A 27,235-nucleotide genomic window follows, 5' to 3' on the forward strand; every position below is an offset into this window, starting at 1 on the left:
TTTTCAAAGGGTTCAGATCCACTCTAAATGCTAATATATCATACTGTGGTTGTTTTTGCTGATAGGCCTGTTCTATTTAGCATTCAGAGATAAGGGAAGATTACCCTGGATAACCACGCTGACACCTACCCCAGGGACAAGGGATGCTGCTGCCCCAGAGCCTGACCCTGCCCCACAGCCCACCTCATAAATGAACCACACAGATTGGGTTCTGGTGAAGGAGATGGGCCAGATGCTGAAGGAGTACATTTCCCCAGCTGGTGAAAACCCTCCCTCTGCCACAAAGAGAGAGAGTCTGATGGTGCAGCAGTGGAACCCACAGATGTTACAACTGTCCAGGTTCCAGCTGAACTGCAAAGGCAGTCACAGCCAGCAGCAGTCGCCCATGCAGAAACAAGGAGGTCTAAGATGAAACCAGAGCATCCAGGTAAGGATAAGAATGGAGGGCCCTCACATCCCACAGGGGAGCCAATGGTTGAGATCATCACTGAGTCCCTGATGTACACAAGTCCCTGTGGATGAACTGAACAAGGACATTGTATGCCTGGGATGTGAGGCTTAAACAACCTGGTTACTTCGGGTCAGGGACCTTATGGTCACAGGTGTGCAACTGGATGGTGGTGAGGCAAGGAATTTGAGACCCTTGACCCAGGGCTCAGGTATGAATCAGGTATTTGTAGCGGATCCAGGATTCCTTTCCCTCAGGGAGCAGCTTTTAATGAGTGTCAGAGAGAGGTTTGTCCACAAGGAGAGAATGCAAGAGCACCGCCATAGAATGTGTTAGAAGGCCCTCGAGGAAGGGATCCAACAGCTGAGAGAAGTGGCAGTATTGGAGGTACTCTTTGGGAGGGATGGACAGCATGACAATGACCCTGACGAGGTCAGGTGCACAGGGCAAATGCTGTGGAGTCTGGCAGATCTGGGGCCATGTCAATCCACCACCTTCATTGCAACGATTATTGCCGATACCAACAGAGAGACAGTGGGCTCTGTAACTGACAAGCTTAGAAATAGTGACAGTATGATCAATGGCCCAATGCAGGCTCATGTCTCTGCTATGATTAAGAGCCTAGAAGAAGAGATGAGGGTGGAGGGAGGAAGAACAGTTCCCACATGGCACCAGTGCGAGTCACAGGCCCCAAAGTCACAGCCCAGTGTTCCCCAGCTAGAGAGAGAGGCTACACCCCAAGGGCTGACCTGGGGTTCTTTCTGTGTGACCATGGGGAAGACATGGGAAGGTGGGATGGGAAACCCACTTCTGTCCTGGCAGCACGGGTGTGTCAGCTCAAGGAGGGAAATGGAGGGAGTTCCACTAAAGTGAAGGTAGCTTCAGCCTCCCATTTCCAAGCTACTGGGTGTGATCTGTCAGATGCCCTTGAAGGAACCTCTGCCGTGTATGCCCAGGAAAGAAATGATAACCAGGGTTAGAGGGGCCCTGCCTCTAGCCAGGAAGAGGCATGGGAAAACCTGATCTTCTGGACGGTATGTGCTTGATGGCCTGGCACATCAGAGCCACAAAAATATCATGCATTTTTGATACTGGTGTGCAGTGTACACTGATACCTTCGGGAGATGTGGGGGCAGAACCTGTTTCCATTGCTGGGGTGATGGGGGGATTGGTGACCCTGTTGAGAGCCCAGGTGAGCCTGACTGGGAAGCAGTGGCAGAAACATCCTATTGTGACTGGCCCAGAGGGCCCGTGTATTCTGGGCATCGACTTCCTCCAGAATGGCTATTAATAAGACCCAAAGGGACTCAGGTGGGCTTTTGGCATAGCTGCTATAGAGGCAGAGAACATTAACAATTGAACACATTGCCTGGACTATCAGAAAACCCATTTGCAGCAGAACTACTGAAGGCAGAAGAACAACGAGTGCCAATTGCCACCTCGACGGTGCACCACCAGCAGTATCAGACTAATTAGATGCCCAAATCCCCATCCACAAAATGATCCATGATCTGGAGAGCCAAGGGGGGGGTCAGCAAAACCCACTCACCCTTCAACAGCCCCACTTGGCCTATGTGCAAGTCTGACAGAGAATGGAGATTGACTGTGGACTATCATGGCTTGAATGAAGTGACTCCACCGCTGAGCGCTGCTGTGCTGGACATGCTGGAACTCCAGTACGAGCTGGAGTCCAAGGCAGCAAAGTGCTTTGCCACTGTTGACATTGCTAACATGTTTCTCTCCATTCCTCTGGCAGCAGAATGCAGGCCTCAGTTTGCTTTCACCTGGAGGGGTGTGCAGGTGAAAGCAAACTGCCCCAGGGGTGGAAGCACAGCCCCACCATCTGCCATGGACTGATCCAGGCTGCACTGGAAAAGGGTGAAGCTCCAGAACATCTGCAGTACATTGATGACATCATTGTGTGGGGGAACACGGCAATGGAAGTATTTGAGAAAGGAGAGAGGGTCATCCAGATTCTGCTGGAAGCTGGCTTTGCCATCAAGAAGAGCAAAGTCAAGGGACCTGCCCAAAGATCCAGTTCCTGGGGGTAAATTGGCAAGATGGACGGTGTCAGATTGCAACTTGAGGTCATCAACAAGATCAATGCAATATCTCCACCAACCAGCAAGAAAGAAACACCAGCTTTCCTAGGCTCCATACGCTTTTAGGGAATGCACATTCCCGAGTACAGTCAGATCATGAGCCCTCTTTATCTGGTCACCTGTAAGAAGAACAAGTTCCACTGGGCCCTCAACAGCAACAAGCCTTTGCCCAGATCAAGCAGGAGATCGCTCATGCAGTAGCCCTTGGCCCAGTCAGGACAGGACCAGAGGTGAAGAATGTGCTCTACTCTGCAGCCAGGAACAATGGTCTGCCCTGCAACTTTGGCAGAAGGTGCCTGGGGAGACTTGAGGCCGACCACTGGGATTCTGGAGCCAAAGTTACAGAGGGTCCAAAGCCAACTCCACTCCCACAGAGAAGGAAATCTTGGCCGCCTATGAAGGAGTTCAAGCTGCCTCGGAGGTGATTGGCAGAGAAGCACAACTCCTCCTGGCACCTCGACCACCAGTGCTGGGGTGGATGTTTAAAGGAAAGGTTCCCTCTACCCACCATGCCACCAACACTGCATGGTGCAAGTGGATTGCTCTTATCACACAGCAAGCTCATATTGGAAACATGAATCGCCCTTGGATTTTGGAGATAATTACAAACTGTCTGGAAGGTGAGAACTTTGGTCTCACTGACAAAGAGGAGCAGGAGCAAGTGACACGGGCTGCGGAAGCTTCACCATACAACCAACTACCACCAGAGGAAACATGCTATGCTCTTTTCACTGATGGTTCCTGTTGCATTGTAGGGATGAACCAGAAATGGAAAGCAGCTGTATGGAGCCCCGCATGACAGATTTCACAAGCTACCAAAGGAGAAGGTGGATCAAGTCAACTTGCTGAAAAAAAGGCCATTCAGCTGGCCCTGGACATTACTGAAATGGAAAAGTGGCCAAAGCTCTACCTTTATACTTTTTCGTGGATGGTCACCAAGCTCTGTGGGGCTGGCAGGAAAGGTGGAAAAGGGCCAGTTGGCAGCATAGAGGAAAGCCAGTCTGGGCTGCTGATGAGGGGAAAGACATTGCCTCTGGGGTAGAAAAATCTGTCTGTGAAAGTCTGTCATGTAGATGCCCATGTCCCCAAGAGCAGAGCCAATGAGGAGCACCGAAGCAATGAGCAGGTAGGTCAGGCTGCAAAGATAGAGGTATCAAAGATAGACATAGATTAGGAACATAAGGGGGAGGTATTCTCACCTTGATGGGCCCATGATGCCTCAGGTCATCAGGGTAGAGATGTCATTTCTAAGTGGGCACGAGACCGAGGGGTGGATCTAATCATGGACAGTGTTTCTCAGGTCATCCATGACTGTGAGACGTGTGCTGCCATCAAACAGGCCAAGCAGGTGAAGCCCCTGTGGTATGGTGGGCAGTGGTGCAAGTACAGGTATGGGGAGGCCTGGCAGATTGACTACATCCCACTGCCCCAGACACGCCAAGGCAAGCACTACGTGCTGACCATGGTGGAAGCCACCACAGGATAGTTGAAGACCCACCCTGTGCCTCACACCACTGCCCGTAACACCATCCTGGGCCTGGAAAAACAAGTCCTGTAGAGACATGGAACCCCTGAGAGAATTGAGTCAGACAAGAGGACCCATTTCAAGAATGGCCTTATCAACACCTGGGCCAGGGAACATGGTATTGAATGGATATATCATATCCCCTATCATGCACCAGCTGCAGGGAAAGTTCAATCGTGTAACAGAGTACTTATGACTACCCTGAAGACACTTGACAGGGGAACCTTCAGAAATTGGGAAATGAACTTAGCAAAAGCCACCTGGATGGTCAAAACTCGAGGATCCATCAATCGAGCTGGTCCTGCCCAGTCTGAGCCCTTGCACAGAGTGGATGGAGATAAAGTCCCTGTGGTACACATGAAAGGTATTTTAGGAAAGACTGTTTGGATTAATCCCACTTCAGGCAAAGACAAACCCATCTGTGGGATTGTTTTTGCTCAAGGACCTGGTTACACTTGGTGGGTAATGCAGAAAGATGGAGAAAGCCCTTGTGTACCACAGGGAAACCCAGCCTGAAGTGAGAAGTGTGTGTAAGGTTTCATTGTGATGCAGATGGAAATAGAATAAGGGGTAGATAATTTCCTGGATTGAAAGATAATATGTGTATTGTATTTGCCATCTGTTAGAGGTGTGGCAGTTATCTTCTGTTAATTGGGCAGTTTTCTTTATCTCTTCCACAAACCAATCCTCCCTCTGGGAAACATCTTCTGTTCATGGGTCATTGAGTGTCACTGAATAAAATTACTGATAAAATTACATCATCACATTGGGGGATGCTCCACCCAGGGGGAGGAGCCAAGCATTCCTACCTGGACATAATCTGAGATTTTAGGACACCAGAGCAGCCTGGGAAAACTCCACCCTTCTACAGGATCAGTGCTCCAACGGAACCCCATCTGTCACTGCAGCCACCATTTAATGGGACAGCTACAAACACCCTGACCCACAGGGAGTCAGGTTGTATTCTGACTCTGTCAGTGGTTTTTTCATTGTCTGTATGATTGCATTTGTATTTTTAGTTTTCCTAGTAAAGAACTGTTATTCCTATTCCCATATCTTTTTCTGAGAGCCTTTTAATTTCAAAATTATAATCATTTGGTGGGAGGGGGTTTACATTTTTCATTTCAGGGGAGGCTTCTGCCTTCCTTAGCAGATACCTGTCTGTCCTGGTTTAGGGCAAATTTGGAAAAGAATTCCCAAAAAGGGGCTTCTCCAGAAAACAAACCCATACGGCCCCTTCGCCCAACCGGTTCAGGAAGAATTCCTCGGGGAGAAGAGGAAAGAACCTGTTTATTTGACAAGCACAGCACCCCCCAGCACACACAATGAACAATACCGGATGTCACCACTCTTTCACCACTCTGAAAAAAGATGACAAATTCAGAAAGTCTCTCCTGGGGGTGGTCACTCTGTTATCAGTCCCTCCGGTGCTGGGGCACTGCTGCAGCCACAAGATGCAAACTCTCTCTCAGTGTTTCCCAGGTCCCAGTCCGGAGCAGGTCGGTAGGTCCAAACAGGAAGGGGAGACAGACCAGGAAGGAATTTGGACAGTTTAGCTAAATTAAATAATGAGGGAAAAAAAAAGCAAGAGCAACCAAAAGCACAGCAGAAGCAGAGCAGAAGCAAGAGCAAAAGCAAAAAGCAGGGCAAAAAGCAAAAAAGCAGCACTATGTACTGTGCTATCTGTATGTCCCGCTGAGCGGCTGATTAGAGGCCCAAAACAAAACTTTCACTCTGCAGAGCCAGTCTTAAAGGCACAGAACATAATATCCAGCATAACACAGACAAATGGGGGTACCAGTCACCCTAGGACAATGTCTTTTCAAACAAGGACAGTTGGATACACAGAATTTTAGAGGCAGAATATCAATTTCAGCCATGGGGGCCTGGAGGTGAAAGACGATTCTTTTTCATAAGAAGGAAAGCACAGAACACCAGTGTTTCAGGGTCAGATGAAAGGCAGCAATCATAGGCCAAGGCCAGGCAGATCTCTCTGTCCTGGCAGCTTTTGTCTGAAAGCAGCCCTTGGATATCGGGAGTTTTGGAGGTGGAATCCCAATTTTGGCCATTTCAGCATAGATATAAAGGATGGTTCTTTCCCACAGGAGGGAGAGCACAGAGCCCAAGTGTTTCAAAGGCAGAAGAGGATACAGGTGGCTCCTGGGAGGCCAAGCCAGCCAGACCTGTTTGTCTTGGCAGCTTTCGTCACTGAGAAATCCCTGGATATACAGAATTTGGGGGGCTGAGTTTCAATTTCAGCCCTGGACATCCTGATGAGAAGGATGGTTCTTTTCCATTGGAAAAAAAGCACCAAGCCCCAGTGTTTCAAAAGCAGGTGAGAGGAAGCCCCCAAGAGGCCAAGGGCAGCCAGACCTGTCTGTCCTGGCAGCTTTCACCTGGGAGCAATCCTTGGATGGATGGAGTTTTGGACATGGAATCCCACTTTGGCCATGAGCACCTGGTCAAGGTGGATGGTTTTTCCATAGGAAAGAAAAGCACAAACTCCAAGTGTTTATGAAGAAGATGAGAGGTGGCCACCCATGGGCCAAGGCAGCCAGAGCTGTCTCTCCTGGCACCTTTCATCTCTGGGAAATCTTTGGACATAGGGATTTTTGGAGGTGGAATCTCAGTTTTGTTTGTGGGTGCCTGGAAAGGAAGAAGAGTTCTTTTCATGAGGGAAGCACAGAGCCCCAGTGTTTCAAAGGCAGATGAGAAACAGCCCTCAGGAAACCAAGGCCAGCCAGACTTGTATCTTCTAGCTTCAGATTTTGTCTGGGAGGAATCCTTGGATATGGGAATTCTGGAGGTGGATTCCCAACATTGGCCATGGGGACCTGGACATGAAAAGTGTTTTTTCCCCATAGGAAAGAAAAGCTGGTCCCAGTGTTTCAAAGGCAGAATAGAGGTGGCTCAGGGTGGCCAAGCCAGCCAGATCTGTCTGTCTGGGCAGATTTCATCTGGGAACAATCTGTGCATATAAGGAAATATGGAGAAGGAATCCCAGTTTTGGCAATGGACACCTGGAAAGAGGGGCAGTTCTTTCCACAGGAAGGAGAGCACAGAGCCCCAGTGCTTCAGGGGCTGATGAGAAGCAGCCCTCGACCTGCCAAGGTCAGCCAGACCTGTCAGGTGGCCCCGAGAAGGCCAAGCCAGTCAAAAAGTCGAGACCTATTCCATGTTCCCTGGGTTCCATGGGGCCCCACAGTATCACAATGGTCTCCCTGGTTCCATGAATCCCTGTAGTGTGACAATATTCCCCTTGTCACAATGTTCTCCTTGCTTCTGTAGAGTCACAATGGATCTCTGCTTCCACGAGGTCTTGCAATGTCACAATGGCTCCTTGGTTCTATGGCCCCACATCTTCATCCTTGACCCTTGGTTCCATAGGGTCTCTGAGTTTCACAATTCTCTCCTTGATCCCGTGAGGCACCAGAGTGTCACAATGGTCTCTGATTCCATGAGGTTCCATAGTGTCACTATGGTGTCCTTGGATCTGCATTGCCACAATGGCCCCTTGGTTCCATGAGTTCTGTACTGTCAGCAATGGATTCTTTGTTCCAAAGGGGCCTTGATGTGTCCCAAGGGCTCCTTGGTTCCGTGACATTCCAAAGTGTCATGTACAGAAAATCACACTATGGAAACCCAGTGTCCATAAAGGAGACAGAGGAGTCCTGCAACTTTATTCCAATAAAGGGAAAGAGTCCACCAGGGCACACACACCCACGGTTTTCTCTCTCGACGTTCCAGAGAGTGCAGCATCCTTTTATCCAAACTCCCGGCCACATGTTGCCCTCTTCCTGTCCCCATTGGCCAGGAGGTACTGGGAAGGTTCAGCCTTCCCAAACCAGCTGTCACATATTCCCCTCTTGAACCTGTCATTTTACCCCAAAGTTCATAAACTCAAGCTCGTGCAGACCCATGTGTCTGTTTCAGGAGCCAAGCTGTCTGGGCTCTGTAATAAAGTTAATGGAGACATTAAGACCATTTCAAAGATGTTAACACCAAAACCTTCACCCATGGAACTGTCTGTAAAGAATCTTCCCTATCAGTCACAATGGACTCCTCATTTCCATGGGGCCCCACTGTGTCACAAGGGCCCCTTGGCTCCATGAGGTTCCCCAGTGTCACCCTGGTGTCCTTGGATCCGCATTGTCACAACTGACCCACAGTTCCATGAGGTTCCCCAGTGTCACCATGGTCGCTGTCAGAGGCTGGATGAGATCAATGTCCTCAGACACCTTGGGATGAGCTGTCAGTCAGTCACACAGTGGGGACCAGCGCTGAGCCAGCCCTGACTGCCTGAGCAATCACAAATCCCACCTCGGGAGAGTCCCACAAAGGCCCAGGGGCCTAAAAACACAGAGCACAATGTCAGCCCCTGGTATGGACCCTGCCTTCTACTGGGGTTTGGGTCTCACCCACACTGGAACCCCAGGAACTTGGAGCCATATGGGTGTCCTTCTATGGAGCTTCTGTCTTTCTGTCTCTCTCTTTCCTCTCCTTCTACTGCTCTTTCTATGGAACATTTCTGGGTACCTCAACAACCTAATTGTTTAAAGGTTTCCAGGTTCAATGGGCAAGGTTAGTGAAGTTCCTGCTACGATAAGTGTTTTATGTTGAATTGGATGTGACATTGAATCCTTTTCCAAAGTTTCTTGGATTTTTGTACTTTGCCAGTAAAATTTTGTGTCATTTTGACCTCTTGAGAGTATCTGGTTGGTGTTTCTCCTGTACACAAAACTTGAGTAAAGGAGCCTTTGGTCACCCCCAGCATTTGAGTGTTCTGGGGTGCCAGAGCCCCACAGGCTCCCAACAGTCTCTTGTTTCCATGAGGCCCCGCTGTGTCACTCTGGCCCTCGGTTCCCTGAGGATCTGGAGTGTCACACAGGTTGATGGCATTTGTCCTTGCTGTCCTTGACATCCCCCTGCCCCACAAAGAGCCCCGAGCCAGCCGTGAGGGACAGGCCCTGGTGGCCCAGGCTGGGCTCAGGGCTTGGCCTTTCTGCTTCCTGCAGCCAAGCCAGGCCTTGCTCAGCATTGCAGTTCCCTGCCCACAGCCTTGGGCTCCCTGCACTCCTGGCCTCAAGGATCTGCTCTCAGCACTCCATGGGCAGCCTTTGGCACTCCCTGCCCTCCCTGGGGCCCAGCCGTGCTCCAAGGCACTTGGAGTTTTGCTGCTGACTCCTTGAGCGGCTTCTTCATCCTTCTCTCAGTGCCTGAGGCTCCTGGACCCAGCCCCAAATCCACCGTGGGGCTGATTAAAATACAGAAAGCCCTCAGGAGCTCTTTGTCTCCTGTCCATTGTCTTTGAGTCTCTGTTATAAATAGGAAACTTGACTATGCCAATATTCAAGCAGCAACCAATTTATTAATTATTATGGTAAAGTATGAGCAACACAGTGCTGGGTACAGTGGGGGCAGTTCTCCCTCCAAATGCACACCGATAGATGTGGCTTACAGGTATTTATAGGGGTACTCATAAGCTTTCTCAGCAGTTTCTATTCCAATTTTTACTCATCAGCAGTTTCTATTTTCCAATTTTTACATCACAATTCTATGCACTATTGCGATTTCTTTTTCTCAGGATACGTCCCAAAAAGGAGGATCTCCAGATGATGGTGGTAGTTTCCGAAATATTGGTCCTGGTTTCCGCAAGAATAAAGACAAATCCCATCTGGTGAAGTCCAGCTCCCCAGATGTGGCTCCACCTTTTTAATTACAATGACTATAAATCTCATAACAGTGATGTCCAGCTTCCCTTGGTCAAAATTATAAATCCTTGAGATGATGTTCATCTTCCTTTCTCAAGCTGTTTTTCTCTGTTTTGTTAAGGCATGAGATAATCATGTTTTCTTTTTATATATTCCAAAGCTCTAGTTTCAAGGATACAAGCAATATTCTCAAATTATACTTCAAAAGAGTTATTGCAGAACTCTTTAAGGCTTAACTACAAGCAAAGATCAACATCCTTAACGGTTTAATACAAATGCTCCTAAATCAACCAAGGTTAATTGCAAAGAAAAGAGGGGTTCAAAGGCCTTCTTCCATGCTTTACTTTCCTCAGTTATTATTAGAATTCACAACTGTCCCATTGTCGGCCTCCACACATATCACAATCACAAATACACACATTGCCTGTCTGTACCTGACACGAAACACAGCTTTGTATTTCACACTGAGGAGCACTCGGGAAATGTCACTGCAAGGGCAGTGTTGATCAGCCCGGTGCTTCCCCTGTGCTGTGCCTTACACCGCTGTTTAGTTTTATTCGGCTTTTAGAGCCTGCCTGTGAAGAGAAGCCCCCCAGGAGAGCAGAGGCTGCTGAAAGATCTGACATCCTCACCCTAAGCAAGGGATGGAACAGCACAGACTGCTGAAAAGATTCCAGCTGATTTCAGGGCAGAGAAAAAGCCAAAACAGTTTAACTTGGTATTTGGTGGTGCATGTCTGTATAAAGGAATGCTCTAAAATGTCAGCTTCCAATAAAATGCCCTTGGCTGAGGTTTCCTCTGCTGGTGAGAGTCTTTTAGACCCAGCCTTCTCCTGACCTCTCTGCTGTTGCAGTTCCATGGACAGAGGCTGTTGTCTCTTACCCTCTCCCAAGGGCAGGCTGGTATTCAGCCATCTCCAGGACAGCAGGGCCCCATTCCACGTCACTGTGACCTGGGAAGGCAAACTCCATCATTCCAAATGTCCCCCCTTGATCCTTCTTGCCAGACATTTGACCCTGGCACTGGGGTTTGCTGCTGGTTGTTGCAGGAAAAGGGAAAACCCTGTGACATTTTGGAGCACATGAAACCAAGAAAACCCCTTTGACACTGTGGGGTCTGATGGAATCAAGGGTCCTTTGTGACACAGAGGGGCCAACATGGAGCCAAATATCCCTTGTGAGAGTTGGGGAGCTTGTGGAACCCATTGTTCATTGCAACACTACGGATCCAAGGAGACCGTGGTGTTGTTCATTGCTTATGGAAAGCTTTTGCATTAATCATGGAATCATGGAGCCCATTGTGACACAGCAGGGCCCGTGGAACCAAGGGGCCATGGTGACACTTGGAACTAAGGATACCGCTGTGGAGTACGGAACCTCATGGAACCAAAAGTCCATTGTCACAGAGCAAGGCCTCGTGGAACCATGGAGTCCAAAGGTCTAAAACATTTCCTGCACAGTTCTGCCTTGGGTTAGGGGAATGTTATTGGTGGCAGCTTGGTCTCGGCACACGCTTGAGGAGTGTGTCTGTTTTCAGTGGGAAAACTCAGGAGTTGCTTCAAAAAATACACAAAGTGAAAACCCCTCTTAGGCTGGGTGCAGCCAGCTCTCCAAGCACAGCAGGTCCCAGGGGAGTGAGGACAGACAGGATGGGGCTGGGGAATGTGGAGCAAGGTTGTCCACACAGGGTCAGAGCTCAAGGCACAGCTTCTGTGAGCAGGCCAGAGCTGCTGAGGAGAGACCCTGGGGCAATATCAATCACAGAATGCTGCAATTGTCTCTGTTCCAAAGAGAACAGTAATAAAATACACCCTTTAAAACAGGAGTGCATATTTTTTAGAAGCTCTTTGAAATATTTCTCCATAACTAAACTAGGAACCAAAAACCTAGGAGAGCCGAGGGCACTGTTGCAGCTTCAGGCCCAAAAAGTGCAAAAAAACAGTGAATTGAGGAGAGCAGACTGGAGGATGGGACTTCATAACCTGAAGCTGTAACTGGATAATCACCCAAATATGTAAATGGACCAAAACTTATAAAGGTGTGAAAATGTGTGACCCATCCTCTGTCTTGGGTGTACCCTCAGCTGGGCTCTTGTACTGCCCCAGGTGTATCCTTTGAAGGCCATTTTAATAAATCCCTACTTTATTCCTGTAACACTGCCCAGCCTCTGTTCTAGGCAGCCTCTCAAGGCATCAAGGCCTGGCTGGCTGGGCCACCTGGGGCCACCTGACAGGTCCAGCTGACCCTGGCATGTCAAGGGCTGCTGCTCATCAGCCCCTGGAACACTGGGGCTCTGGGCTCTCCTTCCTGTGGAAAGAACTCTCCTTCTCCTCCAGGTGTCCATGGCCAAAATCAGGATTCCTCCTCCAAATTTCCATATATGCAAAGATTGTTCTCAGATGAAATCTGCCATGACAGACAGATCTGGCTGGCTTGGCCACCCAGGGGCCACCTCTCATCTACCTTTGAAACACTGGGACCATGTGCTTCTCTTTCTTATGGGAAAAAAGCACCTTTCACATCCATGCACCCATGGCCAAAGTTGGGAATCCATCTCCAGAATTCCCTATATCCAGGGATTTCTTCCTGACAAAAGCTGCCAGGAGAGACGGGTCTGGCTGGCCTTGGTTTCTGAAGAGCTGGCTCTTGTCTGCCTTTGAAACACTGGGGCTCTGTGCTTTCCTTCATAATGAAAAGAACTCTCCTTCCTGGCCAGGTGCCCACCGCCAAAACTGAGATTCCACCTCCAAAATTCACTATATCCAAGGATCTCCCCCAGATGGGAGGTGTCAGGAGAGACAGGTCTGGCTCTCTTGGCCCATGGCTGGCCACCTCTCATCTTCTTCCAAAACACCTGAGCTTTGCACTTTTCTTTCCTCTGGGAAAAACCATCCACCTCAACCAGGTGCCCATGGCCAAAGCTGGGAATCCACCTCCAGAATTCCCTATATCCAAGGATTCCTCCTTGATGAAAGCTGCCTGGACAAACAGGTCTGGCAGGTTTGGCCTCTCAGGAGCCTTCTCTCTGTACTTCAGCCCCTGAAACACTTGGGCTCTGTGCTTTCCTTCCTGTGGAAAAAAACCATCCTAATTATCATGGATATATGCAGAAATGGCCAAAATTTGGATTCCAACTGAAAATTCCCTATATCCAAGAGCTGCTTTCAGACAAAAGCTGCCAGGACAGAGAGGTCTGGCTGGCCTTGGACTCTGGTAGCTGCCTTTCATCTGGCCCTGAAACACTGGTGTTCCATGCTTTCCTTCCTATGGAAAAGAACTGTCCTTCTCCTCCAGGCATCCATGGCTGAAACTGGTATTCCACCTCTAAAATTCCCTATATCCAGAGATTGCTCCCAGAAAAAAATCTTCTGTCTAATCTGGCTGCCCATGGCCTCTAGTGGATGCTGCTCATCTGCCCCTGGAACACTGGGGCTCGGTTGTTTCCTTCCTATGGAGACCACTGTGACACTGTGAGGACCACGTGGAACCATGGACACCATTGTGACACTTTGGGGCCATGGTGACACCGTGGGGCTCCATGGAACCAAGAGACCACCGTGACACTGTGGGGCCTCGTGGAACCATGGAGACCATTGAGACCCTTCAGGGCCTTGTGTAACCAAGGGGCCACTGTGACACCTCAGGGACTCATGGAAGCAAGGGAAGCACTGGGACATTGTGGGGCCCCATGGAATCAGGGGAACAGAGAACAGCTCTGGCTGATTTGGCCTCCCAGGAGAGACCTGACAGGTCTGGCTGATCTTGGAATGTCAAGGGCTGCCTCTCATCTGCCCATGAACCACTGGGGCTCCATGCTTTCCTTCCTGTGTAAAAGACTTTCCTCTCTTCTCAGACACCCATGGACAAATTTGGTACTTGCCCTAAAAAATTTCCGGTGTACAAGGGTGTGTTACAGACAAAAACCTGCCAGCTCTGGCTGGCCTTGGCCTCTGGTGGTCACATCTCATCTGCCTCAGAAGCACCAGGGCTCTGTGCCTTCCTTCCTATGGAAAAGAACCAGCCTTCTTGTCCAGGGGCCATGGCAGAAATTGGAATTTGGCCGCCAAAATTCCATCTATCCCAGGATTGCTCCCAGACAAAAGCTGCCAGGACAGACAGCTCTGCCTGGCCTTGGCCTCTGGTGCTGTTCTTAGACTTTGAGCAGAATGTTTTCATCTGAAAACACCTTGGAGAGGGCCCAAAGATCTCCCAGGCTGGGGTTTGCAGGCCTCAAGAACATAACCCATGGAGGTTGATGTGCCTGGTCTCACTTGAGAAGAGACTGAGGACAGAACAGGAGTGGCCTGGCAGGGATTGAAGGGCGGATTCAGAAATGGTGGAGTTTTTTCTCCATAGTGGGAAAGAGCCAGATACAGAAATGATACCAAAAATGCAGCTGGGGAGGCCCAGAGTGGACACAAGTGAGGAACCAGGCACCAGAGCAGGGCTGTGGTGCAACTCATCCCTCAGGAGTCTGGGTCAGCCCAAGGCTTTGTGTGGGCAGGCAGAGGCAGGCAGGAGGCAGAGCTGTCAGCAAAGGAAGGGGCCAGCCAGCTGGGGCAGCCGGGGGATGAGCACAGCCTGCAGGGACAGAGGCGCAGGGCAGGGACACCGTAGCACAGCCTGGGCTGCACAGGGCACAGCCATGGGCAGCAGCTGCCAGGCCCTGACAGAGCCAACTTGGGCAGCACTTTGGCCATGGCTGCTGGGCCTGGGCCTGAGCCAGGAGCAGGAGACAAGTGACCCTTGCAGGCCTGGGGCCTCATGGCCTCCTTGTCCCTGCTCAGCAGCCTGGCAGGGGCCGCCCCATGCTCCTGCCCTTGGCATTGCCCATCCCCACATGCCAGTGCCCATCCCGGGAAGAGCCCTGAGCAAGGAGGGAGGGACAGGATCTGCCTGGCCAGGGGCTGGGGCTCAGGCCTTGGCCCTTTGCATTCCTGAAACACATCCAGCTTTGCTCAGCACCAGAGACACCTTGGCCTTGTTTGTGCCCAGCTGTCATCACTGCCTCCCGTGTTCTGCTCTACCTGGAACCTGGGGACACTTTCTCAATCCTGTCCCTCAATGAGACCCATTAAAACTTGAAGAAACTTTGGAGCTTAAATTTAATTTTGAGTTCTTGAGAAGTTTTTTGAGCACTCTCTCAGGGACTGAGTCTGATGTAAACAACACCAAATCCCTGTGAGGTTCATTAAAGTCCTTGTGCTGTGTCTGTGCTGCTGAGCTTTAAAGGAACAGCTCTTGCAGGACCAGCTCCTCTCCCAGCCCAGCAGGGCTGAGGGCTCTGCCTGCAGGCACTGAGGGGACAGGAGCCAGGCAGAGACAGGCTGAAGGCAATCAGGATTGGGAAGACATTGAACTGAGACTTCACTAGGGGAAAAATTGTCACAGCCCACAGCCCACAGCCCACAGACTCTCACAGCAGTGGTGAGTCTGTGGGTGCAGGGATAGATCCCTGGTGCTCCTGGAGGGATCTCCTGAAGCTGACCCAGGACAGGACTGATGTGACTGTAAGGATGGCTCTGCTGCCCTTTCTGCTTTGGGGGAGGATGTGCTGCAGAGCAGGGCTGCCCTGGGCACCCTCAGAGGGACAGGGCAGGATGGCTCCTGCTGCCAGGGACGGCTGCAGGGGATGAAGCTGGGGCTGCAGCCAGGGCTGCCCAGGGCTGTCCTGCAGAGCAGGTCCTGCAGCCCTCAGGGCTCTTGGCCAGCCCAGGGCATGTGCCACCTGCCAGGGGCAGCTCTCAGCCTGCCTGGCACCTCCCCATGGATGCTGCAGGGGAGAAGTTGGAGGTGGAAGGAGCGACCCCATCAGGGCAGATTCCTCCTGCTGTGGAGATGGTGCTGCGTGGCCAGGGCTGCTCTCAGCTTTCTCCTAAAGGGAAGGGAAAGGGGCTGTCAGCTTTGTCTGTGTCATTGACTCCTGCACTGTCACCCTGGGTAGCAACAGATGTGCCTCACATCTCCCTCAGAAAGTGCCTCCTCAGCCTCCTCTCCCTCAGCCTCCTCTCCCCTACCTGGTCAGGCTCAGCAGGGAAGGGGATGTGGCAAATCCTCCTGCAGCCATTCCAGGCACTGGCAGGACAGGGCAGGGACTGCAGAACCCACAGTGGGAGGGAAAAGAAGGGGATGTTGTGTGCCCAGACTTCAGCCAGGCCAGGGACAGGGTCTGCTGTGGTCTGCTCAGAGCCAGACTGGAGAGAGCTGGGCTGAAGGAGTGGAACGTGGGGTGGGTGGGAATTTGGCTGAACAATGAGAGTCAAATGTCATCCATGGTACAGAGTCCTCTTGGCAGCCACGCCCTGGTGACATCCCACAGTCACCAGCCCTTGACCACCACTGTGGAATATTTCTATTGTCTCTACAAGGGCATGAAATGCACTTTCAATTCCTTTATGGATGCTGCCAGATTGCAGGGAGTCTGTGACCAAATTCATCTAGAAAATGGTGAGTGCGAAACATAATTGGGCAAAATGACTTAGTTGGGTAAATTTGTCTGGCCATCAGGTGCCAAGCAAGCCACAAGAAAGGGCAGAAAAAATTTATGCATCAGAAGAGAGGCAGGTCAATAGGAAAAAACTCAAACTTAACCAAAAAAAAAAAAAACCTACCCAAACCCAATCAAAAAAGCAAAGCAAGACCCACCCACAACAACACAAAAACCCCACAAACAAACCAACCTCAAAAAAAAAAAGGTCACAAACAGAAGACAAGCAAATCCACAGGGAATCTTCAATCAGTTTGACCACATTGCGGCAAGAGAACATTCTGTATGTGTAGGAAACGAATCCCCTACCCTCCTTGTCCCCCCACTTCTCCCAGTTGATTGCCGTCATGGTGTGACATGGAATGGAACATCCCTTGGGTCAGTCCAGCCCAGCTGTCCCATCCCTGTTCCCCAGGAACACCTGCCCACCCCAGGCCCATGGGTTGGGGGGTTGCAGATGCCTCATGTGGGGCGAGCACTGAGACAAGGACAGGAGAACAGAACAACATTTACTCTTGCCAAGGACAGCAGAACAGAACAGCACAGCCTTGGAGAAACTGATTAAGGATGTACCTCTGGCAAACAGAAGTGACACAAAATGCAAGCAGGATGCCAGCTCAGCTCTGCAAGGCTGACAGAACAGAAGTTATGCAGAACAATATTACTGCCCTTACTCAAAAGGAGGGGGTTGACAAACAGCCACCTTAAAAGGACATCATGTGTTGAAGACGGAACCCAAAGAACCATGTAAGGATTTGTGATAAGGGTGCAACTATGTCAAAGAAACTCAAAGGAAGTGGGGATAGCTAATGGATACATAATCAGTGTGTGTGATAAAAACTCTGTTCATTTAATGCTCAGTGCACTCGTAATGGCAGAAGGATGGACCAAGTGACCACCATGCTGTAAGAGAAAATACCTACTTTCAAATTCTCAAAACTGTGTGAGACAGTTTCTGTCCAGCAGATTTCAGTATCAGTGGTGTCCTTGACTCCATTATACCCCACAGTTTCACAGGGGCCCCTTGGTTCCATGAGGCCCTGCTGTATAACAATGGACCCTTGGTTCGCTTGGGTTCTGTACCGTCAAAACAGCCTCCTTGGCTCTGCAGTGCCACAATGCTCTCCTTGGTTCCATGTGGCCTTGGTGTGTGTCATGGATTGACCCTGGCGCAATGCCAGTGCTCTCATGAGAATACATTCTCTCTAGTGTCTGCTGTGAGATGTGACCAGGAATAGAGCAAAGCAGGCTCCAACTTAGGAATAAAGGGAGAAAAACTTTATTAACTTAAAACTATATTTAAAAAGAAACACACACACAGAACTCAGAATGAAAGAATTAAAACCTTCTAAAAACATTCTTCCTCGTCCCCCACCAAATTTCCAATACATCACAGTAAAAAAAAATCCTGAATTCTCAATTCAGTTACTGTCTCTCAGGTCACTAACTCTCAGTCCATCACTACCCTTCAGATAATCAATTCTCAGTTCATCAAGAGACGAGTCCCTCTTGTACCATAGGCTTCCCCTGGAAACAGAGTTGAAACCTTGTGTATTTCCATGTCACACGTGGCACCACCCAGAGAACATTTGCCATTGTGACATCTTCCTTCCATGCCCAGTGCTCTCACCACTGCACATGGACCAGAGCTGCTCCTAGGGTTTTCTTTCTAAGGGTACTTTGCCCAGTTTTAAAAAGAGCACAGTCTCTCACTTTTGGGACAACTGTCTCCCCCCCAAAATTCAACCCCTGGGGCCGAGGGGTCTCAAGAACAGAGATCTTCTTCTCCTTCACTGAAGATTGAGGGCACCACCACCCTCCTCACCCATCGTCTCTGTTCACGCCACTCCACATAACATCACTGCACTCTCTCGGCTCCAAGCCATTTCTTCCCCCTAAATGCAGTCTCTGTGTGACAGGGGAAAAAATGGTTCTGTCCATGGCTATACAAGAAAAATCTAGCCAAAAGCAATTCCATCATCTCCTCCCACCTAGGATTCTACTGAACTTCTCTCCGACATCTTTTACTTGCATGGACTTTCATCACACTTGCCTATTACCGGCTATTCTATCCCTAACTCTCTTCTCATTCAGCTCCAGGAAGATCAGCATCTGAAAAGTTTCCATCATGCAAGAAAAGGATTAAAATATCAGGCTCAGCCTGTCCAGAACTCCCATGATGGCCTTGCCAGGCACCTTTTCGCCGCACCCCCCCTTTCTCCTTCTCAGCCAGGCCGTGCTACTAAATTTCAAGGTGGCCAGCACAGGCACAGGCTCCCTCTCTCTCTCTCTCCCTCAGAAGGTGGGGGGGGCTGCCCGATGTCTCTCAGGGTTCCTCCACCCTTCCATCCTGCAGGGGCCTTCACCTCCCTTCTCCATCCAAGGTCCCAGCCTACCTCACCCGGTCGCATGGCTTCCCCTCCCACACCCAGCCCGCAGCTGAGCAGGGGAGGTCCGACCTCTTTTACAGACAGAAACCAAGAGAGCTTCCCCCTGGGAGTTCTCAGCTTTTAACCGCCCTGTGTTCTCACAGGTGTATCCATATCCTCAGTGGCCACAGTAGGTGCCAATATTCAAATCTGAGCACATATTGGTTTGACCTCAGCATTTCAAAAAACTCATTTCTTCTCAAACCAGGACAGTGTGTCACAACAGCCCCTTGGTTCCATCAACTGCCAGAGTGTCACCCTGGTCTCTTGGATCTGCAGTGTCACAATGGACAACTGGTCACAAGCAGCCCTGCTGTGTCACCATGAATATTTGGTTCCATGGGGCTCCACAGTGTCACAACGGCCCCTTGGATCCACGAGGTTCCACAGCATCTCCATGGTCTCCTTGGATCCACAGTATCTCCATGGACCATTGGTTCCATCTGACCCTTCTGTGTCACAGTGGTTCCTTGGTTCCATGAAGCCCCACTGCATAACAATGGAATCTTGGTCCTGTGAGGCTCTTTACTGTCACAATGGTTTCCTTGGTTGTGGACTGTGACAGTGGACCCTTGGTTCCATGGCGTTCCATGATGTCACAATGGACCCTTGGTTCCACGAGGTTCCATGATGTCACAATGGTCTCCTTGGTTCCTCAAGGCCTTGCTGTGTCACAACCGAAACATGGTTCCATGAGCTTCCATGGTGTCACCATGGTCTCCTTGGATCCACATTGTCACAATGGACAATTGGCTCCATGGGCCCTGCTGTGTCACAATAAACCCTTAGTGCCATGAGGTTCTGTGGTGCCTGGTTCAATGGGGCCCTGGAGTGTCACAATGGCTGCTTGGTTCCATGAGCTTCCAAAGCATCAACAATGGCCTCCTTGTTTCTGCAGTGTCAAAATGGACCCTGGTTCCATGAGGTCCCTAAATGTCACTGGTGTCCTGGGTTCCATGTGGCCCTGCTGTGTCACCACGGCCCCTTGCTTCCATGAGTTTCTGTACTGTCAGCAATGGTTCCTTTGTTCCAATGAGGCCCTGCTGTGTCACAATGGACCCTGGGTTCCATGAAGTTCTTCAGTGTCACAACGGTCCCTTGGATCCATGATGTCCCATAGTGTCACCATGGTGTCCTTGGATCCACACTGTCATAATGGACCATTGTTGCATTGTTGCATTTTCACACTTTAAGGCCTTGTGAAACCAACGGGCCTTTATGGCACTTTGTGTCCCCATGGAACCAAGGAGTCCATTGTGGCACTGTGAGGCCCTGTTGGGCCAAAGGGCAATTGTGGCACTGTGTGGCACCATAGAACCAAGGGACCATTGTGACACTGCAGGGACCCATGGAACTAAGGATTCAGGGCACAGTGTGGGACTCATGGAACCAAAGGTCCATTGTGACATTGTGGGGCCTCATGGAACCAAGGGGGGACAATTGTGACGCTGTGGAGCCAAATGGAAGCAAGGGGCCAGTGTGACACAGCTGGGCCTCATGCAGCCAAGGGGCCACTGTGATCCTGAGGAGCCTAAAAGAACCAAGGGGCCATTTTGACACTCTGCAGCTGTGGAGACCCTGAGAAGCATTCCCTGGGTTAGGGAGACAGAAGAAGATTCCTTCAAAAGCTGTTTGACCCCATTGGCTCCTTCCCCTTGTTCTGTGTCCCTCAGCCACTCCCTCCCCATTCCCCCCTTGGCCCCCATCTTTGTACTGCCCCCATGGCACTGATCAGCCCCCACCTCTGGAGATACAGGAACCTGGACTGCCCCCAGGAGTCCTGCCTTGTGACACTGAACATCTCACTGCACGGCTGAATTAAACATCTGTGGATACCATGCAAAGGCCCTTTTTGCTTCCCTGACCCTGGGCTTTATTAGCAGCTATTTTGGCTGCAACAATGGTCTGTTATGGCAGTGTGGATCCAAGGACACCATGGTGACACTATGGGACATCATGGATCCAAGGGGCCGTTGTGACACTGAAGAACTTCATGGAACCCAGGGTCCATTGGGACACAGCAGGGCCTCATTGGAACAAAGGAACCATTGCTGACAGTACAGAAACTCATGGAAGCAAGGGGCCGTGGTGACACAGCAGGGCCACATGGAACCCAGGACACCAGTGACATTTAGGGACCTCATGGAACCAGGGTCCATTATGACACTGCAGAAACAAGGAGGCCATTGTTGATGCTATGGAAGCTCATGGAACCAAGCAGCCATTGTGACACTCCAGGGCCCCGCTGAACCAGGCAGAGCATTGTGACACCACAGAACCTCATGGCACTAAGGGTTTATTGTGACACAGCAGGGCCCATGGAGCCAATTGTCCATTGTGACAATGTGGATCCAAGGAGACCATGGTGACACCATGGAAGCTCATGGAACCATGTTTCGGTTGTGACACAGCAAGGCCTTGAGGAACCAAGGAGACCATTGTGACATCATGGAACCTCGTGGAACCAAGGGTCCACTGTCACAGTCCACAACCAAGGAGACCATTGTGACAGTAAAGAGCCTCACAGGACCAAGATTCCATTGTTATACAGTGGGGCTTCATGGAACCAAGGAACCACTGTGACACAGAAGGGTCAGATGGAACCAATGGTCCATGGAGATACTGTGGATCCAAGGAGACCATGGAGATGCTGTGGAACCTCGTGGATCCAAGGGGCCGTTGTGACACTGTGGAGCCCCATGGAACCAAATATTCATGGTGACACAGCAGGGCTGCTTGTGGTCACTTGGGCCATCCTTTCTCCATTGGAGTGCACTGAGCATTAAATGAACACAGTTTTTATCACACACACTGATTATGTATCCATTAGCTATCCCCACTTCCTTTGAATTTATTTAACATAGTTGCACCTCTTATCATAAATCCTTTTATGGTTCTTTGGGTTTTGTCTTCAACACCCAGTGTCCTTTTTAGGTGGCTGTTCCTTGATCCCTCCTTTTGAGTAAGGGCAGTATTATTGTTTTGCATGACTTCTGTTTTGTCAGCCTTGTAGAGCTGAGCTGGCATCCTGCTTGAACTTTGTGTCACTTCTGTTTGCCAGAGGTACATCCTTAATCAGTTTCTCCAAGGCTGTGCTGTTCTGTTCTGCTGTCCTTGGCAAGAGTAAATGTTGTTCTGTTCTCCTGTCCTTGTCTCAGTGCTCGCCCCACATGAGGCATCTGCAACCCCCCAACCCATGGGCCTGGGGTGGGCAGGTGTTCCTGGGGAACAGGGATGGGACAGCTGGGCTGGACTGACCCAAGGGATGTTCCATTCCATGTCACACCATGATCAGCAATCACCTGAGAGAAACGGGCAGAAACAGGGGTAGGGGATTAATTTCCTTCTTAAGCCATTTTTCTTTCAAAACAGCACCTACACATACAGAATCTTCTCCTGCCACAAGGTGGTCAAACATTTTCTGCTGATTGGAGATTTCCTTTAGATTTGCTTTTCTTCTGTTTGTGGGTCTTGCTGTGCCTATTTTTCTTGGTTCAGTTTGGAGGTTTTTTCGTTGGCTTTGTGCTTTTCCCTATTAAACTGCCTTTCTTGTGATGCATAAGTTTTTTCCCCCTTTTCTTGAGGCTTGGTTGGCATCTCATGGCAAGATAAACTTTTCCAATTTAGTCATCTTGCCCAATTACATTTTGCAGTCACCATTAACTAGATGAGTTTGGTCACAGACTCCCTGCAATCTGGCAGCATCCATAAAGGAATTGAAAGTGCATTTCATGCCCTTGTAGAGACAATAGAAATATTCCACAGTGGTGGTCAAGGGCTGGTGACTGAGGGATGTCACCAGGGCGTGGCTGCCAAGAGGACTCTGTACCATGGATGACATTTGACCCTCATTGTTCAGCCAAATTCCCACCCACCCCACGTTCCACTCCTTCAGCCCAGCTCTCTCCAGTCTGGCTCTGAGGAGATCACAGCAGACCCTGTCCCTGGCCTGGCTGAAGTCTGGGCACACAACATCCCCTTCTTTTCCCTCCCATGTGGGTTCTGCCGTCCCTGCCCTGTCCTGCCAGTGCCTGGAATGGCTGCAGGAGGATTTGCCACATCCCCTTCCCTGCTGAGCCTGACCAGGCTGTGACTCTCCCAGTCCCCCTCTCTGCCCTGTTTGCAGACTGGTTCCATGTCTGCCCTTCCCAAGGGCCCAGGACCCTCTGGGTTGGCTCTGGCCTTTCCAAGGGGTCTGAGAGAGGTCCCACAGGGACACTGCCCAGCCTTCTCAACATTCCTGACACCAAAGGCCTTTTTCACATCCCTCAGTTCCAGGTCAGTGCCCAGAACACAGCACAGCCCTGTCCAGGTCTTCAGGGTGGTTCAGAAGGTGAGACCCCCTGCACACTCCCCCTCTGGCCAAGCACTGGGCTTTGCTGTGCCAGGGCATTCCTGGGGCACACTGCTGACAGCAGCTCTGGAGGAGAGCAAAGCCTCCCTGCCCTGCCCTCAGGAGATGCCCTTGGCTGATGGAGCTGCTGTGCTGGAGCCCAGCTGTGTCCCAGCAGTGCCTATGGCCTGTCCCTGCCTGTGGCCACAGCAGGGACACACAGCAGGACAGTGACCAAGCTGCCAGAGCACTCCGGCCTTACAGCCACAGCAGGGCTGGGAAGGAGAGGCTGGAGTTGGGCAGGGCAGATGTGGGAAGAGCCAGGGCCATTGTCCCTGTGTGTTCTGGTGTGCTGAGGGTCTCTTCCCTCCACCTCTGCTCACAGGCACTGCCCCTGCAGGGACAGAGAAGAGCTCAGGAAGAATCCTGGACACACAGATCAGGAGAATAATTTCTCTTTATTTAAATGCATTGGAAAAAATTCTCTGGTAAGTCTTTATGTTTCTAACATTCATGTACATTCATGTACAAACATTCATGTACAAATGCAAAAAATAATTGTACAGTATTTCGTAAAAAAACACGATGCAACAATGGAAAAAGTTACCAAAGAAGAAATTAACAAATTGTGGAAAAAATCAGAGATTGTAAAGAGTTTCATTCTAAGGGATCTGCAGCAGAAAAGAAAGAGTTTAGTCCTTCTGAAAATACAGAGTCATCAATTTTCTCAGGGCATCCTTAAGCTCCTGGTTCCTCAGACTGTAGATGAGGGGGTTCAGGGCTGGAGGCACCACTGAGTACAGAAATGTGATTGAGACATCCAGGGATGAGGAGGACATGGAGGGGGGTTTTAGATAGGCAAATACTGCAGTGCTGACAAACAGGGAGACCACGGCCAGGTGAGGGAGACAGGTAGAAAAGGCTTTGTGCCGTCCCTGCTCAGAGGGGATCCTCAGCACAGCCCTGAAGATCTGCACATAGGAGAAAACAATGAACAAAAAACATATGACTTCTAAACAGACACTAGCAGCAAGAAGCCCAACTTCCCTGAGGTAGGATTTGGAGCAGGAGAGCTGGAGGATGTGTGGGATTTCACAGAAGAACTGGCCCACGGCATTGCCATGACACAGGGGCAGGGAAAATGTATTGGCTGTGTGCAGCAGAGCAATGAGAAAGCCACTGGCCCAGGCAGCTGCTGCCATGTGGGCACAAGCTCTGCTGCCCAGGAGGGTCCCGTAGTGCAGGGGTTTGCAGATGGACACATAGCGGTCGTAGCACATGATGGTCAGGAGGAAATACTCAGCTGAAATGAAAAAGACAAGCATCATGACTTGTGCAGCACATCCTGAGTAGGAGATGTGCCTGGTGTCCCAGAGGGAATTGTGCATGGCTTTGGGCACAGTGGTGCAGATGCAGCCCAGGTCGCTGAGGGCCAGGTTGAGCAGGAAGAAGAACATGGGCGTGTGCAGGTGGTGGCCGCAGGCTACGGCGCTGATGATGAGGCCGTTGCCCAGGAGGGCAGCCAGGGAGATGCCCAGCAAGAGGCAGAAGTGCAGGAGCTGCAGCTGCCGCGTGTCTGCCAGTGCCAGCAAGAGGAAGTGGCTGATGGAGCTGCTGTTGGACATTCCTTCATTCTGGACATGGTGGACTGTTCAAAAATAACATTGACAAGCTTGGATCAATTTCTTTGTGTCAATCCTATGGGTTTTTTTGGAATCCCCTCAAAATTGCTTTTCTTCCAGGGAGGCCAAAGTTTTTACTGAATTTGGCTAAACTTTTTTGAGTTTGGGTTTGTACTGCGGATTTCCTGCCTCATCTTCAGCACTGCTCTCAGGTTGAACACTGGGGAGCCCAGAGGGAAAACTGGGCTCCCTATTCCTCTGTGCAGTCAGACCTGCTGGAAGCACAGATGTGCTAGTGTTCATTTCACCTCTCTCTATTTCAGTGTGACCACACTTAAAAGTTTCTTAAAAAAATAAGGTGAACTTTGTGAATTCTCCAGTTTAAAAGAAATTTTCTCCAAACCTTTCTCTCTTTCCCTTTGCAGTTGGACAGGATGGGATACCAAAGGTAGGTTTGGCTCTCTGCTGCCTGGAGTTGTGCCTACTGGGAGCTGTTTCTCTCTATCCAAGCCCTGTCCCTGCTAGTGCTGCCAGAGCCCACCTAGCCCTGGCGGCTCAGCTCTGCCCTGCAGACCCCTCCCAGCACAGGGCACTGCCCAGGGCCATCTCCCTGGCAGCAGGGCCTTAAGGGCAGGGCAGACAAACAGAGATGCTGCAAGCCAAGGTGCTGCTGCTGCTGTCTGTAGGGAGAGGAGGCTGAGGAGGCACTTTCTGAGGGAGATCTGGGGCACATCTGCTGATGTCCCGGGTGACAGTGCAGGAGTCTCAGTGACACAGACAAAGCTGACAGCCCCTTTCCCTTCCCTTTAGGAGAAAGCTGAGAGCAGCCCTGGCCATGCAGCACCATCCCCACAGCAGGAGGAATCTGCCCTGATGGGGGTCGCTCCTTCCACCTCCAACTTCTCCCCTGCAGCATCCATGGGGAGGTGCCAGGCAGGCTGAGAGCTGTCCCTGGCAGGTGGCACATGCCCTGGGCTGGCCAAGAGCCCTGAGGGCTGCAGGACCTGCTCTGCAGGACAGCCCTGGGCAGCCCTGGCTGCAGCCCCAGCTTCACCCCCTGCAGCCGTCCCTGGATCAGGAGCCATCCTGCCCTCTCCCTCTGAGGGTGCCCAGGGCAGCCCTGCTCTGCAGCACATCCTCCCCCAAAGCAGAAAGGGCAGCAGAGCCATCCTTACAGTCACATCAGTCCTGTCCTGGGTCAGCTTCAGGAGATCCCTCCAGGAGCACCAGGGATCTATCCCTGCATCCACAGACTCACCACATAGTGGGCTGTGACAATCTTTCCCCTAGTGAAGACTCAGCTCATTGTCTTCCCAATCCTGATTGCCTTCAGCCTGTCTCTGCCTGGCTCCTGTCCCCTCCGTGCCTGCAGGCAGAGCCCTCAGCCCTGCTGGGCTGGGAGAGGAGCTGGTCCTGCAAGAGCTGTTCCTTTAAAGCTCAGCAGCACAGACACAGCACAAGGACTTTAATGACCCTCTCAGGGATTTGGTATTGTTTACAAGAGACTCAGTCCCTTAGAGAGTGATCAGAAAACTTCTTAAGAAATCAAAATTAAATTTAAGCTCCAAAATTTCTTCAAGTTTTAATGGGTCCCACTGAGGGACACGACTGAGAAAGTGTCCCCAGGTTCCAGGTAGAGCAGAACACTGGAGGCAGTGATGACAGCTGGGCACAAACAAGGCCAAGGTGTCTCTGGTGCTGAGCAAAGCTGGATGTGTTTCAGGAATGCAAAGGGCCAAGGCCTGAGCCCCAGCCCCTGGCCAGGCAGATCCTGTCCCTCCCTCCTTGCTCAGGGCTCTTCCCGGGATGGGCACTGGCATGTGGGGATGGGCAATGCCAAGGGCAGGAGCATGGGGCGGCCCCTGCCAGGCTGCTGAGCAGGGACAAGGAGGCCATGAGGCCCCAGGCCTGCAAGGGTCACTTGTCTCCTGCTCCTGGCTCAGGCCCAGGCCCAGCAGCCATGGCCCAAGTGCTGCCCAAGTTGGCTCTGTCAGGGCCTGGCAGCTGCTGCCCATGGCTGTGCCCTGTGCAGCCCAGGCTGTGCTACAGTGTCCCTGCCCTGCGCCTCTGTCCCTGCAGGCTGTGCTCATCCCCCGGCTGCCCCAGCTGGCTGGCCCCTTCCTTTGCTGACAGCTCTGCCTCCTGCCTGCCTCTGCCTGCCCACACAAAGCCTTGGGCTGACCCAGACTCCTTCTGGGGGTCTGTATTGCACCACAGCCCTGCCCTGGGAGAGAAATTCCTGTCTCCTTGAGTGGAATCTAGGCCTCCCCATCTGCCCTTGGCATTAATTTTTTTCTGTTTTTCCAGCTGTTCTCTACTATGTCAAAAGGATTCACCATCTCTGAAACCACCCTCAACCCCTTCCAGGACTCTCCTCTGCTGTCCTAAGTCTCCACCCCACTGAGCACAGAGCTCCTCTGTCCCTATACAGTGCTCATGTGCCTGAGGCCATGGGCGCCTGGACAAGAAGGACAGTTCAGTTCTTTTCTACAGAACAGAAACCACAGAGCCCCAGGGTTTTGAAGGCAGATGCCTTAGGCCAAGGCAAGCCAGACCTGTCTGTCCTTGCAGCTTTTGTC

General features: G+C 51.0%; 2 protein-coding genes across 8 annotated transcripts in view; one reads left to right on the top strand and one right to left on the bottom strand.

Moving 5' to 3' along the window:
* Positions 1 to 27,235, top strand: part of LOC115484767 (Fc receptor-like protein 5) — a 101,439-nt gene that overhangs the window by 38,895 nt on the left and 35,309 nt on the right. The window lies entirely within an intron of this gene.
* On the bottom strand, positions 23,666 to 24,817 carry LOC115485269 (olfactory receptor 14A16). Its single transcript, XM_050983700.1, has 2 exons — positions 24,805 to 24,817; positions 23,666 to 24,661 (listed from the first exon to the last, which is right to left on the bottom strand). Exon 2 carries the CDS (start codon positions 24,657 to 24,659, stop codon positions 23,727 to 23,729), a length of 933 nt encoding a protein of 310 aa, XP_050839657.1. The 5' UTR covers positions 24,660 to 24,661; positions 24,805 to 24,817; the 3' UTR covers positions 23,666 to 23,726.

Source organism: Serinus canaria, chromosome 25, assembly GCF_022539315.1.
Source record: "Serinus canaria isolate serCan28SL12 chromosome 25, serCan2020, whole genome shotgun sequence".
Lineage (NCBI taxonomy): Eukaryota > Metazoa > Chordata > Aves > Passeriformes > Fringillidae > Serinus > Serinus canaria.